Source organism: Heterodontus francisci, chromosome 3 (assembly GCF_036365525.1).
Source record: "Heterodontus francisci isolate sHetFra1 chromosome 3, sHetFra1.hap1, whole genome shotgun sequence".
Taxonomy (NCBI): domain Eukaryota; kingdom Metazoa; phylum Chordata; class Chondrichthyes; order Heterodontiformes; family Heterodontidae; genus Heterodontus; species Heterodontus francisci.
In genome coordinates this window covers 100772371-100786500 of record NC_090373.1, presented here as the reverse complement: position 1 = coordinate 100786500, position 14130 = coordinate 100772371, and the positions used below count along the sequence as shown (strand labels likewise).

At 42.0% G+C, this 14130-nt stretch overlaps 1 protein-coding gene across 2 annotated transcripts in view; it reads left to right on the top strand.

The window, feature by feature from the left end:
- lama2 (laminin, alpha 2) overlaps nucleotides 1-14130 on the top strand; it is a 527518-nt gene that overhangs the window by 409035 nt on the left and 104353 nt on the right. For both annotated transcript variants that reach the window (XM_068025161.1, XM_068025160.1), the window contains exons 34-38: nucleotides 3078-3176; nucleotides 4118-4229; nucleotides 5730-5892; nucleotides 10722-10932; nucleotides 12213-12329. In XM_068025161.1, the coding sequence (XP_067881262.1) occupies nucleotides 3078-3176; nucleotides 4118-4229; nucleotides 5730-5892; nucleotides 10722-10932; nucleotides 12213-12329 (702 nt within the window). The remainder of the gene's footprint in view (nucleotides 1-3077; nucleotides 3177-4117; nucleotides 4230-5729; nucleotides 5893-10721; nucleotides 10933-12212; nucleotides 12330-14130) is intronic.

Below are 14130 nucleotides of genomic sequence, written 5' to 3'. Positions count from 1 at the left end.
CGAGAGGTGCAATGCTGCTCACGCATCCACCAAAGCCATCATTGAACATATCATTGGCATGCTGAAAATGTGATTCTGTTGCCTTGACCGGTCTGGAGGGGCTCTTCAGTATGCGCCACAGAGACTGTCACAAATAATCATTGGCTGCTGTGCCTTGCACAACCTTGCAATTAGACATGGCAACATTCTGCAACTGGAGGAACAGGAGGGACACCAGTCCTCCTCAGATGATGATGACAATGAAGAGGGTAAGGAGGAGGAGGACAACGATGTCATCATCGATGTGAGGGCCATGGAGAGACATGCAAGGAACGTCAGGGAGAACCTCATTTATCCGCGTTTCAATCAACAATAAGCCACATCATCAAGGAATGTTGGGAGGAGAAACATAACAATTCCCTATAGAAATTCCCTTTTGCATGAGGTCTTATTCATCTCTGCAATCTTAACAAAGTGTTGCTGCACTTTCATGTGATTGCAATATGAAATCATCTATGAGCTACGATGAATGCGGCTACACACCACTGCAAGCAGTGTTGTTATGACCGGAGAAAACAAAAGTAAGGCAAGACCGTATTGGAAAAAGTTATTAATCATCAATAGGAAAACAGCCATCATTGCAGAGTGAAGTCTCAAATTCCAATGAGATATGGACACTAGAATTTCCTGAGATGCGTTGCAAACATCATTGCATTCCTGCCACAGGCCTCCAAAAAACATCTTTGTATCCATCTATAACCAAGCACAACATTACGGAGAGTGGACCAAAGTTTGTATGAAATAAAAATGTATTAATAAATCTTTCAATTGTGACAATTTGTACGGCACCCGTGCCACCGTCATGATCAAAACTCTCTCAATTTTCTTTTTGTCCCACAACGTCTTGGTGCTACCCTGACATTAGCAGCTAAGGTGGAGGCAGTCTGCTCAGTGCGCTGCCCTGTTGCTGTGGATGACCGTGGCAGGCGTCCTCTGGAGGAACGGGGCTTTGATGGCTCCATCCTACTGGGGATTTGCAGCAATGGTGCTCGAGTATTCCCCGTGGGTTCTGTTGGGGAATTACCCCTGTTGGGGTAAGGGGTCATTGTCAGGGGCGGGGACGATGAGACGCCTCTTACCCTGGGGGTGTCCTGAGAGGAAGGCCCTTGGGCAGCTGTCGTGCGCTTCTCTTCTACCTGTGTGCTCGATGGCACCTGCCTGTCTCCCTGAGTGGAAGGAGCACCTGGAGGGAGGTCCAGATTCCTCCTGCCCCTCATGCTTAGACTTTACTGCATAGTGCTAACGGCGACAGTGATGGAGTGCAGGTCAGATCGCATATGGCTCAAGTGCTCAACCAGACTCACCACGGAGCTCACCAAACTCTCGACTGAGGAAGTCATGCGCTCAAATGCCTGGAACATGGCAGATGTCATGGCTTGCATGGACTCCTCCATGGCATGTGCAAAATCACGCTTGGCTCAGGCATTTCCGGCATATTTTCCACATGGCTTTGCTGCACATCCAGCAGACTCCAGCAACAAACAAGATTATTATGAGCGTGGGGCTGAGCAGGGGCCTGGTCCCCAGCAGTCCTCTGATTGTCAGGGGTCCCAGGTGGCACATGCTCCCTCAGCTGCTGGAATGTATCTGTGTTGTGCACACCAGCTTGATACCCAGATTCTAATATTAAACCCCTCTGCGGACCATGTGGATGTATCTGCACTGGTGGAGGAAGAAGCAGCTAATGTTGCACCCTCAGGGACATTGGCTTCTTCTTCCTCCCCAGAGGAGGATTCTTGGACCACGCTGCGTTCTGCGACTTGAGTGCGGGCACCTGCACGGGAGACACAAACAGACACATTTTAAGCATGTGATTCACATGAGTTCACATCATTTCCGTCAGTTTCCACATATGGCTGCAAGAGCAGAGATGACACCTCATCCTTAGGCCTTGTGGCTCCTGCCTCGCCCTCTCCAGTCACCCTGCCTCCCTCCTGTCTCACGTTCTCTGACTACTCCTCTGCTGTGGTCAGCAGCCTTATGTCAGAGACCCTTCCTCCTGTTCTAGCATGCTCACACTGGTTGTGGCTTCATTTATCCTGCAGCAGACAGTGCAGGTTTAATGTCATGGCAAATGATGCATCACAACCATTGCATACATATATCAACATCACTCATTTTTCGCACGACACATCCAGTCACATAAACAATGACAATCTTCATCTTGGTGCAACATCATTTAGTGAATGGCACCAAGTCTGCTCACACATTCGACTGCATTCCTTGCATCCCCTTTCCCTTAAAGACACGGAGCCATGGAAGAAAATCATGCAGCAGCTTTGCCAGGACCATTTACCCTGCTGGTCTGAGCAAGTCATTGATGTGCTTGCGGCACTGCACCATGTTCTACGAGTGACCCCATGATTCGAGACCTCTTCCGCTACCTCCATCCATGCCGCCTTGGTGAGGCGGGAAGGTCTTCACACTCCATCTGCAGGAAAGAAGACCTCCCACCTTTCCCTCATGGCCTGGAGGAGAACCTGCAGGGAGGCATCACTGAACTGTGGGGCGGGACACTGCCTGCTGGTTGCCATGTCATTCACTTCGGCTCTAGGGAAAATAAATGATATGAGGTTCGTGGTAACTTTCACAAAATAAGGAAGGCAAAAACATTTTGATTTGGGTAAAAGCTTCAATTTAATTTAGAATTAAGATACTTACATGAAAGGAAGGCTGCTGCTCCTTGACGCTGCAAGCACAGAATGTTTTATATCTATGGCGATCATGGTGCTTGGGGCAGTGACAGCGGGTTTCACCAATGAAAGGCCGCTCCCGCCGCATGATCCCACATGTCCCCTGTGCCTGTTGCCGCATGGCTAATTTACATGCAAAATCATGTGGGAAATGAGATTTGCGGCAGAAGTAGATGTTACAACAATGTCCGGTACCACTGTCGGGAACACCGCAACACTTATAAGATTCCACCCATTGTGTTTCAAATGAATAAAGCTGCAGACACATAAGTTATATTGTTTCAGTGCTATATGTGCTTACTGTAAATGTTTCCTCTAATTATGAACTTGTTCATATATCTGCAGTACCTAATGTCACCTCAGAGAGCGCCAGAGAGACTTCTACAGCTGGCTGATAGTAACCTGGACACCTTAATCACAGAGATGGATGAGTTGCTGAACAGGGTAAAGGACAAATACAGTAGTGTGCGGACTTAACATCAAGGGACAATGGTGGTGTGGTGGGAATGAACTAGTAATTTCAAGACCCAGGCTAATGTCCTGGGGACAAAGGTTCAAATCCCACTGTGGCAGCTGGTGAAATTTAAATTCAATTAATTAATCAATTCAATTAATTAATAAAAATCCTGAATTGAATGCTAGTCTCTTGAATGGTGCCATGAACCTATTATTGATTGTTGTCCTTTAGAGAAGGAAATCTGCCATCCTTACCTGGTTTGGCTTACATGTGACTCCAGACCCACGGCAATTGGTTGACTCTTAACTATCCTCTGAAATGGCCGAGCACGCCACTCAATTGTCAAGGGCAATTAGGGATAGGAAACACATGCTGGCCTTGCCAGCAACGCCCACATCCCATGAAAGAATAAAAAAATGAATAGTTAAAATATTTCTTTGGTAATATCTCATTTCAGCACATACAATGCACTGTAACTAGGATATAGAGCTAGTTTACATAATATTTTTACCTTTTATGATAAAACCTTTGTGAAATAAATGTTTCTTTGCTGCATTCATGAACTTTTTATGATAGATTCCAAAATCCTTTAATAAATACGAACAAGGATTAAATGTACTGTAAATAGACTAAAATATTACTGTTGTAATATTCTCAAGAGTTTAAAAGAAGGCAGTTCACCACCACCTACTCAAGGGCAATTAGGGATGGACAATAAATGCTGGCCTAGCCAGCGACACCTACATCCCATGAATGAATAAAAAAAGTGAACTAAACACCTTTGCTTCTAATTGATATAAAATTCTGAATACGTTCTAAATTTAGCCACAAGTATGTTTATAAATTAATGTAAAAATCATATTAATTCAAACTGTTCTTAGTTAGCCAAATCATTTTTTTAACTAAACTATTTTTATGTTAAAATTAGGCAACAAAAGTTTCAGCAGATGGTGAGCAAACTGATAAGGACACCGCGAAGACTCACAATCGAGCAATGGAGTTAGAAAAATCCATCAGATATATCACATTGGCTTCTCAAGGTAGATGTCAACTCATTTATATAAATCTCATCAGGATGCTTTTTTCATGGTCATGCTCTGGACATCACTTTCTGTGACTATTGACTTTTGATGGTGTTATAGGTTCACATGTCATGTTGGGCATTCACATGGCCAAAAATTTCAGACCATGACACTGACATATTTATTGGCGTCTTCCAAGCCTTATTGACACTCCAAGCTGTTGTTCACAAAAACAAACCTATTTATTTATGTAAAGTTGATTGATTGGTAAGTTTTTTTTTACATTTATGACCATCACCACCAGTTTTTTTTTTCATGCCTATTGACCATTGTGCATTTCACTTTCTGCCCCACATCTACCTCGCCATGCTCATTTTCGAGAAAGTAGAGGTTGTGTGAGATAGGATTCTATTTATACCTCTTTTCCACTAGCCAGAACTAATGTGCAAGATCCTGACCTAAGTCTGAAGTATCTATATAGAGGAATGACAAGTGTAGGTACAGGTATCCACAGAGGTGGCACTTTTCCAACTGATATCACTGCATTTTGTACAGCAAGTGACACAATTATGTGGTTGCATTGTAAGACAGGCAGCTAACAATTAGGAATAAGCAATTCATTCCAATTTTAATTGTGAGAATTCTATAAAGTCTCCGACAGCATTTCTACATGAGGATTGTTGAAATTTTGCATTATTAAAGCTGCAGGTTCGAGTTTCACACAGCCCTCGGATTAAAAAGTAAAATCATTAAATATTCACTTCAGTGCTTTTATTATCAAATCAGATTGTAATCAGTAAGTTTGAACTTGGCACCACCGTGTTTAGAATTAGTCATAAACAAAAATATTAAGGCCAAATGTACAAAATTATGCTCCCTGTGGGAATATTGGCTCACTGGAGGTGAAATCAGGAATTTTGACATGTGTGCCCCAAGATTTTCTATCCAATAAAATTGATCAACAAATCATCATGGGAGTATGCATGCAGATTTCTGGTATGTGCTCTTGGCATGCAAGGCTGTGATTGCAATTTTGTGAAATTATTCTTGTTGTGTCAACTTGGTTCAGTTGATAACTCATTTTAGTTAGAAGATTGTGGGTTCAAACAAACAATCAAGGGCAACCTAGTACTGCAGATACTGAGGGAGTGTTTCATTGTTGGAGGGGCTGCCTTTCTGATGAGCTGTTAAACCAAGGCCCAGTTTTTTATTCTGGTGGTACAGGCAAATGATAAAGATTCCATGGCATGAGTCAAGAAGAGCAGGGAGTTCTATATTTCCCTTTCAGCCGATGTCAAAAGCAAATAAACTGATTATTCATGCTTTTTTTTTGTGACGTGTGCCAAATGGTACCTGTGTATACTGGTATAATGATTACTGCTTTCCAAAGTAATTTACTTATGTGGAACACTTTGACACGTTACTGAGAGACATTATAATGAAGTGTATAAATTTATGTCTTGCAGTGTATTGGAATTTTATATTTTCTAATTGGTTCCTTTTGATTAATTTTTCCAGATTTAAAAGAAAAAACTAAAAAAATAAATGAAACCCTTAGAATCAGAGATGGGGTTACAGAGAAAAGTCTACAGCACATGCAAAAGGATGTTGAAAAGATGATGGCAGAGATGCGTGAGCGATCATTTGATAAACATGAGGAAATGGCTGAAGATGAACTGGAGTACGTAGTTTGAGTCTTTGTATTCTTTACATACTATAATCTCAGTTCAAAGCTTAGTACTTAGTTCAATAAAAATTAAAAGCATGAATTGTAGATTAAGATTTTAACCAGCAGTGCAATGAGCATTTATTGCAGAAGACTATAAGAAATAGGAGTAGGAATAGGCCATTTGGCCCCTCGAGCCTGCTCTGCCATTCAATAAGATCATGCGTCCACTTTCCTGTTTATCCCTTATAACCCTTGAGAAGATGGTGTTGAGCTGCCTTCTTGAACTGCTGCAACAATCTTCCTTTGTGCGAGGTATGACTATCAACATTCAAAGAAAAGGAGCTATATGAGCAGCAAAGAAATGGGAACTGAATCTGTTCATGAGATATGGGTGATCCTGGATGGAGTTGCTGAATTGTCCGACCTGAGATGCCATGAGCAGGCAGTTTCTTTGTGATCTAATGCAGCCCTTACAGTGACAGTACTTCTATGATGATGCTAGCTAGGGAATTGCAAGATTTTGTATCAATGTCCAAGTCAGGAAGATGTGTGATTTGGAGGTGAGCTCAGGGTAGAGATCACAGGACTAGGAGCTGTTGTCAAAGAAAATGTGGTCAGTCACTGCAGTGCATCCTATAGGTACTGCGTACTGCAGTAACAGTGCACCAGCTGCGATTGAAAATAAGAACGTAAGCAATAGGAGCAGGAATAAGCCATTCAGCCCCTGAAGCCTGCTTAACCATTCAATACGATCATGGTGGCTTTGATTGTGGCCTTAACTCCACGATCCTGCCTGCTCCCCCCCCCCTCCATAATCCTTGATTCCCTTTGTCAACAAAAATCTGTCTAACTTAGCCTTGAATATATTCAATGACCCAGCCTCCACTGTTCTCTGGGGAACAGAATTTCAAACATTAACGGCCCTCTGAAAGAAGAAATTCCTCCTCATCTCCTTCTTAAAAGGGAGACTGCTTATTTTGAAACTGTGCCCCCTAGTTCTAGATTCCCCTATGAGGAGAAACATCCTCTCAGCATCTACCCTGTCAAGGCCCCTCAGAATCTTATATGCTTCAATAAGATAATTTCTCATTCTATAAACTCCGATGAGTAAAAACCCAACCTCCTCAACCTTTTCTCAAAGCACAACCCATTCATCCCAGAAATCAGCCAAGTGAACCTTCTCTGAATTGCTTCCAATGCAAGTATATCCCTCCTTAAGTAAGGAAACCAAAACTGTATGCAGTACTCTAGGTGCAGTCTCACAAATGCCCTATCCAGTTGCAGCAAGGCTTCCCTACTTTTATACTCCATCCACCTTGCAATAAATTCCAACATTCCATTTGCCTTCCTAATTATTTACTGCACCTGCTTGCTAATTTTTTGTGATTTATGTACAAGCACACCCAGATCCCTCTGTACTGCAGCATTCTGCAGTCGCTCCATGTAAATGATATTCTGCTTTTCTATTCTTCCCGCCAAAGTGGACAATGTCACATTTTCCTACATTATACTCCATCTGCCAAATTTTTGCTCACTCATTTCACCTATATCTCTTTGCAGACACTCTTTGTCTTCTTCACAACTTGCTTTCTTACCTATCTTTGCATCATCTGCAAATTTGGCTGCAATACATTTGGTTCCTTTGTCCAAGTCATTAATATAGATCACAAATAATTGAGGCCCCAGCACTGATCCCTGTAGCACTCCACTAGTTACAGTTTTCCAACCTGAAAATGCCCCATTTATCCCGACACTCTGTTTCCTGTTAGTTAGCCAATCCTCAATCCATGCTAATATTTTACCCCAACATCATGAGCTACACCTTGTGTAGTAATCTTATCGAATGCCTTTTGGAAATCCAAATACACCACATCTACTGGTTCATCCATTTAAGTAAAATGATGATAGCAAATTAAAAATTTTGGAGGGAAAAGAGGAAGGGACTCATTGGGGTGAATGCAAGCACAGGCAAAAACACATCAAACAAATGAACAGAGGGCCCTCAGGGACCTTGAAAAATTCAAAGCAGCTGAGGCAGAGTATAACAACAGAAAGAGGGCAGTCCGGAAGAACAGTAAACCATAAAATAAGCAAATGGGCTTGTAACTGAGGACAAGCACAAAATAATTAATATTCTGAATGATTCCTTCAAGTATTCAAAGTAGAAGACATGAGCAACATGCTACCTAAAACAGTGTTAACTGAGGTGAAATTTAAGTTTTTGATATATTAATAAGATGGAAGTCCAAGACAGGCTTAAATGGTTGAAAATAAATCCTCAAGAATAGATGGTATTTATCCCAGAGGGACACTCGGGAGGAATATGTGAATTACCAATAGATTGGAAATGGATAAATGTTCCAAAAAGGGTGACAAAGCAGATGCAGGCAACTACAAACCCATTATTTCAACTTCATTTCATTGTAAAATAATGGAATTAGTTATCAAGAGAAAATTTGAAGTTTATACAAGAATAATCTCATAAAAAGCAATCATCATGCCTTTAAGGCAAGGATTTGCAGTCTGTCAAATCTCCTAGACTTTTTGAGTGAGTGACAATAAACAGTGGGAAACCCTGTGATCTGTTGTATCTGAACTGTCAAAAAGTATTTGACAAAGTTTCACATGGAATTCTATGATTTAACCTCAAAGTTGTGAAGAATTCAGGGTGAATCTTGGGAATTAATAAGAAATTGGCTGAAGGATAAAAATCAATGTGTGCTTGTCAGAGGAGTTATGTCACAGTAAAGAGAGCTTTGGGTGTATTGCCCCACAGCTCACTGTTGGGACTACAACTATTTCTAATTTACATTAATGATGTAGATTCAGAAACTCAATGCAAAATAGTTAAATGTGTAGATGGGAGGTTATTGGAATTGAAGGAGATCTGGTTAGACAGCACTTAGGTACAGTGTTCAGTTTTTGGTTTGGAGAAACAAAGAAAGTAATTCAAACACTTGAAGCAGTTCATAGAAAAGCATTACAAGACTGGTTCCTAGGGCCTGATTTTAACTTGGCCAAATCAGGGTGAACTACACATTAATGGCCTCAAAATGGGATCTGTAGGTTTACTGCACTGTTAATGCTGGCACTCTGACTGCTGCCATTTTTAAAGATCCTACAGCTTGGTGCTTCAGCTTGCCTTTTTACTAGTCCTAAGTTGTGCATAGGTTCTGCAGCACCTGTGGAAGAGCCTGTCACTTCAGAATTGGCCTTTATAGCCACTCCAGGCGCTGCTTCACAAACCACTGACCACCTCCAGGCGCGTATCCATTGTCTCTCGAGATAAGGAGGCCCAAAAGAAAGAAAGAAGAAGTTGTGCATAGGATCCTGATTGCCATTTTAGGACAGAACTGAGTGGAACATGCAATGGACTCACTCTGACCAGTTTTACATGCATTACAGCTGAAACGGTATCGAGAAGTTAAGTTTTAAGTTATTTCTGTGATGTCAGGAGGAGTAGGAGTGCTGACACCCTGGGCTTCCCCTCTGGGACTGTGTATGCCTCTTTCCCCACCCGCACCCCCCCCCCCCTCCCACTCCACCACTGAATTACTCTGCTGCTGGCTGGGTTGCCTGCATCACTCCTTAGATACGTGCAGCTTGCCAGTTTTATTTAAATGCGGTCTCATCCTCAATATGGCCCTGGCCTCTTTGCTCCTGGCACAGGCAAGGGACTCCACCGCTCAGCCACATGAAAGTTAAAATCTCCCTCCAGTGTCAGAGGATAGAGTTTCACAGAATGTCTGGAAAAACTTGAACTTTTCAGCCAAGGAAGGCAGGCAATCAATTGGTAATCTTCTACAGGTGTGGAGGTTAGATAAAAAATGGGAGAAGTAAATTTGCAGTATTACTTTACATTAATTTTAAGACTGGGCAAGGGACACACATTCAATCTAGTAAAAAGTAAATTTAAGACTGTTATCAATAATTCTTCACCTGACAGTCAACACTTAGAATGAACTTCTACATAGAATAGTGGAATTAAAAACCTTGGAATCGTTTATGAAATTATTAGATGCAGTAGTTGGGGGATTGCCCAGTCCATTTGGTTGTATAAATTAAGGTCAGCCAAATGGTCTTCTGGTTTGTGAAGTTGATAATTGCTCTATAATGGGAAATTTCTGGGAACTGCAAAGATGTGGTTGGTACTGAGATACAATCCGACCAGCTAATTTTCCACCCCAGTGTTGTATAAAAGCAGCATACCCAATGTGCGCTGTTTCTATCCAAGCCCAGCAGTGCCAATATATTCCCATGGTCTGGGACTAACCCTGGTACTACCCTGCACTTCCTGACGTGGTGTACATTGACAGAAGGGTAAGGATTGGGGCCGTTTGGCTGCTGGTAGATAGATCAGCAACCAGAAAGCTCTCATTCCCTGAAAGCATCCTGAGAATGGGTGTTGTGAGAGTCATGGCTGGAGAACATCGAAAATGCCACTTACCTTCCTGTCTTTTACCTGGCCACAAGACAACCTCGGACGCTATGGTTAGAATCCAGGGACAGGCCATGTTTCACTGGGTGGCTGTGTTTGGATATCCAGGAAGAATTGCGGCAGGAAAAATGTGGTGGGAGGGCGGGAAGACCTCTTCCCATCTCATTTACATTTCAATCTGGGCCTGCATACATTGAAGTCAGAGATCTACCTCCCACCTCCATTGTGAAGCCCTGGAAACTCTGGAGCAATGTAAAATAGGCAGAGATCCAGCAAAATAGCCTTTGCAGCTGGGGAAAATGTGTATTCCTTGAGGCAAGGATCAGGAAAATCAATCCATATGTTTGTATCAAAAAGTACAAATGTTTTCATTGTATTTAATCTTAATGGTTTTGGACTTCAGTGCTGCCAGTACACTGTTGAAGAAGGTGAAAAAGATGTTTGGCAATCCCCATGAGACCACTCAAGGGCTGAAAGATGAGGTCATGAACAAAATAGCTGATTACAAAGACAAATTTGATGAAGCCCAAGAGCTGTTGAAAGAAGCACAAGAAAAAATCAAAGAGACTAATCGTCTGTCTGCTGTTAATCAAAAAAACATGACTGCATTGGAGGTAAACTATTATTTCAACCAGCTCGGTCCTACTCCCTTCCTAAACCCCTCCATGTGTGCAACTTTCTCTCACCCTTTAATAATCATCTCTAATCCCATCATTTTAACCAAGGTTTAGTCATTTATTGTAACTCTCCATAGCTTGGTATCCATATCTTTATCTATTTTTCTCCCCCCACTGTAAAGCATCTTTGGATAGTTTCTACATTAAAGGCAGTAAATAAATTTAGTTTCCGTTGTGACTATGTTGCTATGTATTGATTCATTTGGACTTCTATTTTTTTCCTCTGCAATGATCTCCCCTTCTTTCCTGGAGGTGTCAATCCTTTTACTTAATGACAGTTCCACAGTTGTCTCCAGTTCAGACCACCAACGTTTCCTTGCTGGCCACTGGTGGGCTCATGCTTGATTTGTGGGAATCCCTCCAGGAGTTTGCCATGCATATGTAATGAGTTCTGAACCTGGGAAATGGTTCAGCACGGAGGTGAATATGAAGGGGTGGCCAGAAGTCCAGTTCCACTGGAATCTCATTCCTTCAAGGAGAATCCATGTTTTGGATCTATTTGTAAGAACCAGAGTTTGGGCTACTTTAGATCACTTTGTTTTGAATGCATTGGCTCTTTAAAAAAAAAATGGTGCGGTGCATATATGATGTAATTTCTGTTGTCCTGTCATTAATATCCTGCATCATGGCAATCAGTATTTCTCAGTTTTGTGGAAAAAACATTATGTTTCTGAAAGTCTGGTCAGATAATAGGAAGGATGCCTTGGTAGTTCAGGAATGGGCACATGATCTTTGCAGATAAATGATGAGCAACATCTAGGTACTGGCTTTGCATCCACATGTATCCAGGAAGAATATGGTCCTATTTTGGGCTTTGCAAGAACTTAAGCATCTACTCTGAGCTATCTAGCACAGTGCTGTGGAACAGTTAAACAATTTGGTCTCCTTTTCAAAACTGAGAATGCAGGCAAATAATTTTAGAAGTATGTTCTTTCTTATACCTGTGGGAGGTTAAAAGTTAGATAAATTCTGACAATTCTAGTCAATCTCTCCGATTACTCACATCATTTATTTGTGTTGTTCTGAGACTCTGGAGAGTTTGGAGAATGGCACTGCTGCATTTTTGTGATTCTAGTGCTGTTTTCCAACTGCAGTAGTTACCGGTTCCACATATAACAGGTAATAGGACTTAGTGTACTAAAATTTATTTTTAAAAATGGAAGTATTTGCTCATATAGTAAGAGTTGAAACCTTCCTTTTTTATTATTTGAATTCAGAAAAGAAAACAGGCAGTTGAAGGTGGTAAAAAGGACACAGAAGACGTACTTAAGGAAGGTCATTATCTTGTAGCTGAAGCCAAACGGATTTTGGAAGAAGTCTCTTTGGGATTAGATGTAAGTAAAACAAAAAATATGATGAATTAATAATAAATGCAAATGAGCTGCATAATGGCAGTGCATGGTTATTCTGTGTGCATAATATAAGCAAGGTGGGAGAGAATATCCAGATATTTCTTACCATTATTCAGTTAGATATAAGATATATTACTTAATTTTCAGTACGATAGGAGATGATTTTACCCACTGACAATTATGGCTCATAACCCTGCATTGACATGAACCAATTTGTTTGTATATGACTTCATTCATGTCACATCATGGGTCACCCTACACAAAGGGCATGCTCCCTGTGTGGCGACAGGCTTGCCTGCCACTGGGCTAATACCAGCAGTGGCGGGATGAGGCCTTTAATTAGGCATTAGTTGCCCACTTAAGGGCCTCAATTGGCGGCAGGATGGGAAGGCCATCCATGGGCCTTCCAACCCCGGACTTAATTTGTGTGAAGGTAGGAAGGTGGCGGGGTCCCCCCAGGCCACCTCCTGCCTGATTATATGCTTTCCCCATCTCCAAAGTCACTGTAGGGGAACTGCAGTGATAGAGGTATATAAAATTATGAGAGGCATGGATAAGGTAGATAGCCAGAGTCTGTTTCCCATGGTAGGGGTGACTAAAACTAGAGGGCATAGATTTAAGGTGAGAGGGAGGAGGTTTAAAGGTGATCAAAGGGCACACAAAGAATGGTGGGTATCTGGAATGAGCTGTCTGAGGAGGTGGTGGAGGCAGGAACAGTAGCGACATATAAGCGGCATCTGGACAGGTACTTGAATGAGCAAGGCATAGAGGGATATGGAATTAATGCAGGCGGGTGGGATTAATATAGATAGGCATTATGGTCGGTATGGACGCAGTGGGCCGAAGGGCCTGTTTCTATGCTGTACAACTCTATGACTCCATGCATAAAGTTCTCTCCCAAGGAATTGTATTTCCACGTGAGAAACAAGAAGGGTATTTAGTGTATGGTTAGACTCTGCATAAAAGTGATTTATAAGTAGATACCAGAGATACAAAAGGTTTACTTTGACTCTTCTCATGCAGCTTTAGGGAAGCTGACAGAACAGACCTTCTAAAGCAGTAATGTATGCACATGCCTCCTGTATGCCTTATTTTATTTATTCGCAGGATGTGTACATTGCAAGCAAGGCCAGCATTCATTGCTCATTCATAATTGCCTTTTTTATTTTCCAAAAATATACTTTATTCATAAAAATCAGTGAAAAATATATTACAAAGCAGTTCAAATTTGACATTTCAGAAAGTGCAATAGAGATCAGGTTCCTTTGATGCAGAACGTGAGTTGCCTCACAACTCTTGCCATTTTATTTTACATGCAATGAACATTTGTATTGCACAGCAAAAACATATTTTGGTGCATACAGCCCGAGGGGCTTTACATGGGTGCCAGCCCCTCAGTATGCTATGGCGGGAGGACCTTAGTGGCCTTTCCCCATTGAGCCTTTGCGATGGCTGCCCCAAGCTTTAGTGCGTCCCTCAGCACGTAGTCCTGGACCTTGGAGTGTGCCAGTCTGCAGTGGACAACTCTGCGCTGGAAGACCAGCAAATTTTGGGCAGACCAAAGAGCGTCTTTCACCGAGTTGATGGTCCTCTAGCAGCAGTTGATGTTTATCTCGGTGTGCGTCCCTGGGAACAGCCTGTAGAGCACGGAGTCCTGTGTTACAGAGCTGCTTGGGATGAACCTCCACAAAAACCACTGCATTTCTTTCCACACCTGCTTTGCAAAGACACATTCCAGAAGGAGGTGGACGACGGTGTCTTCCCCACAACAGCCATTCATAAT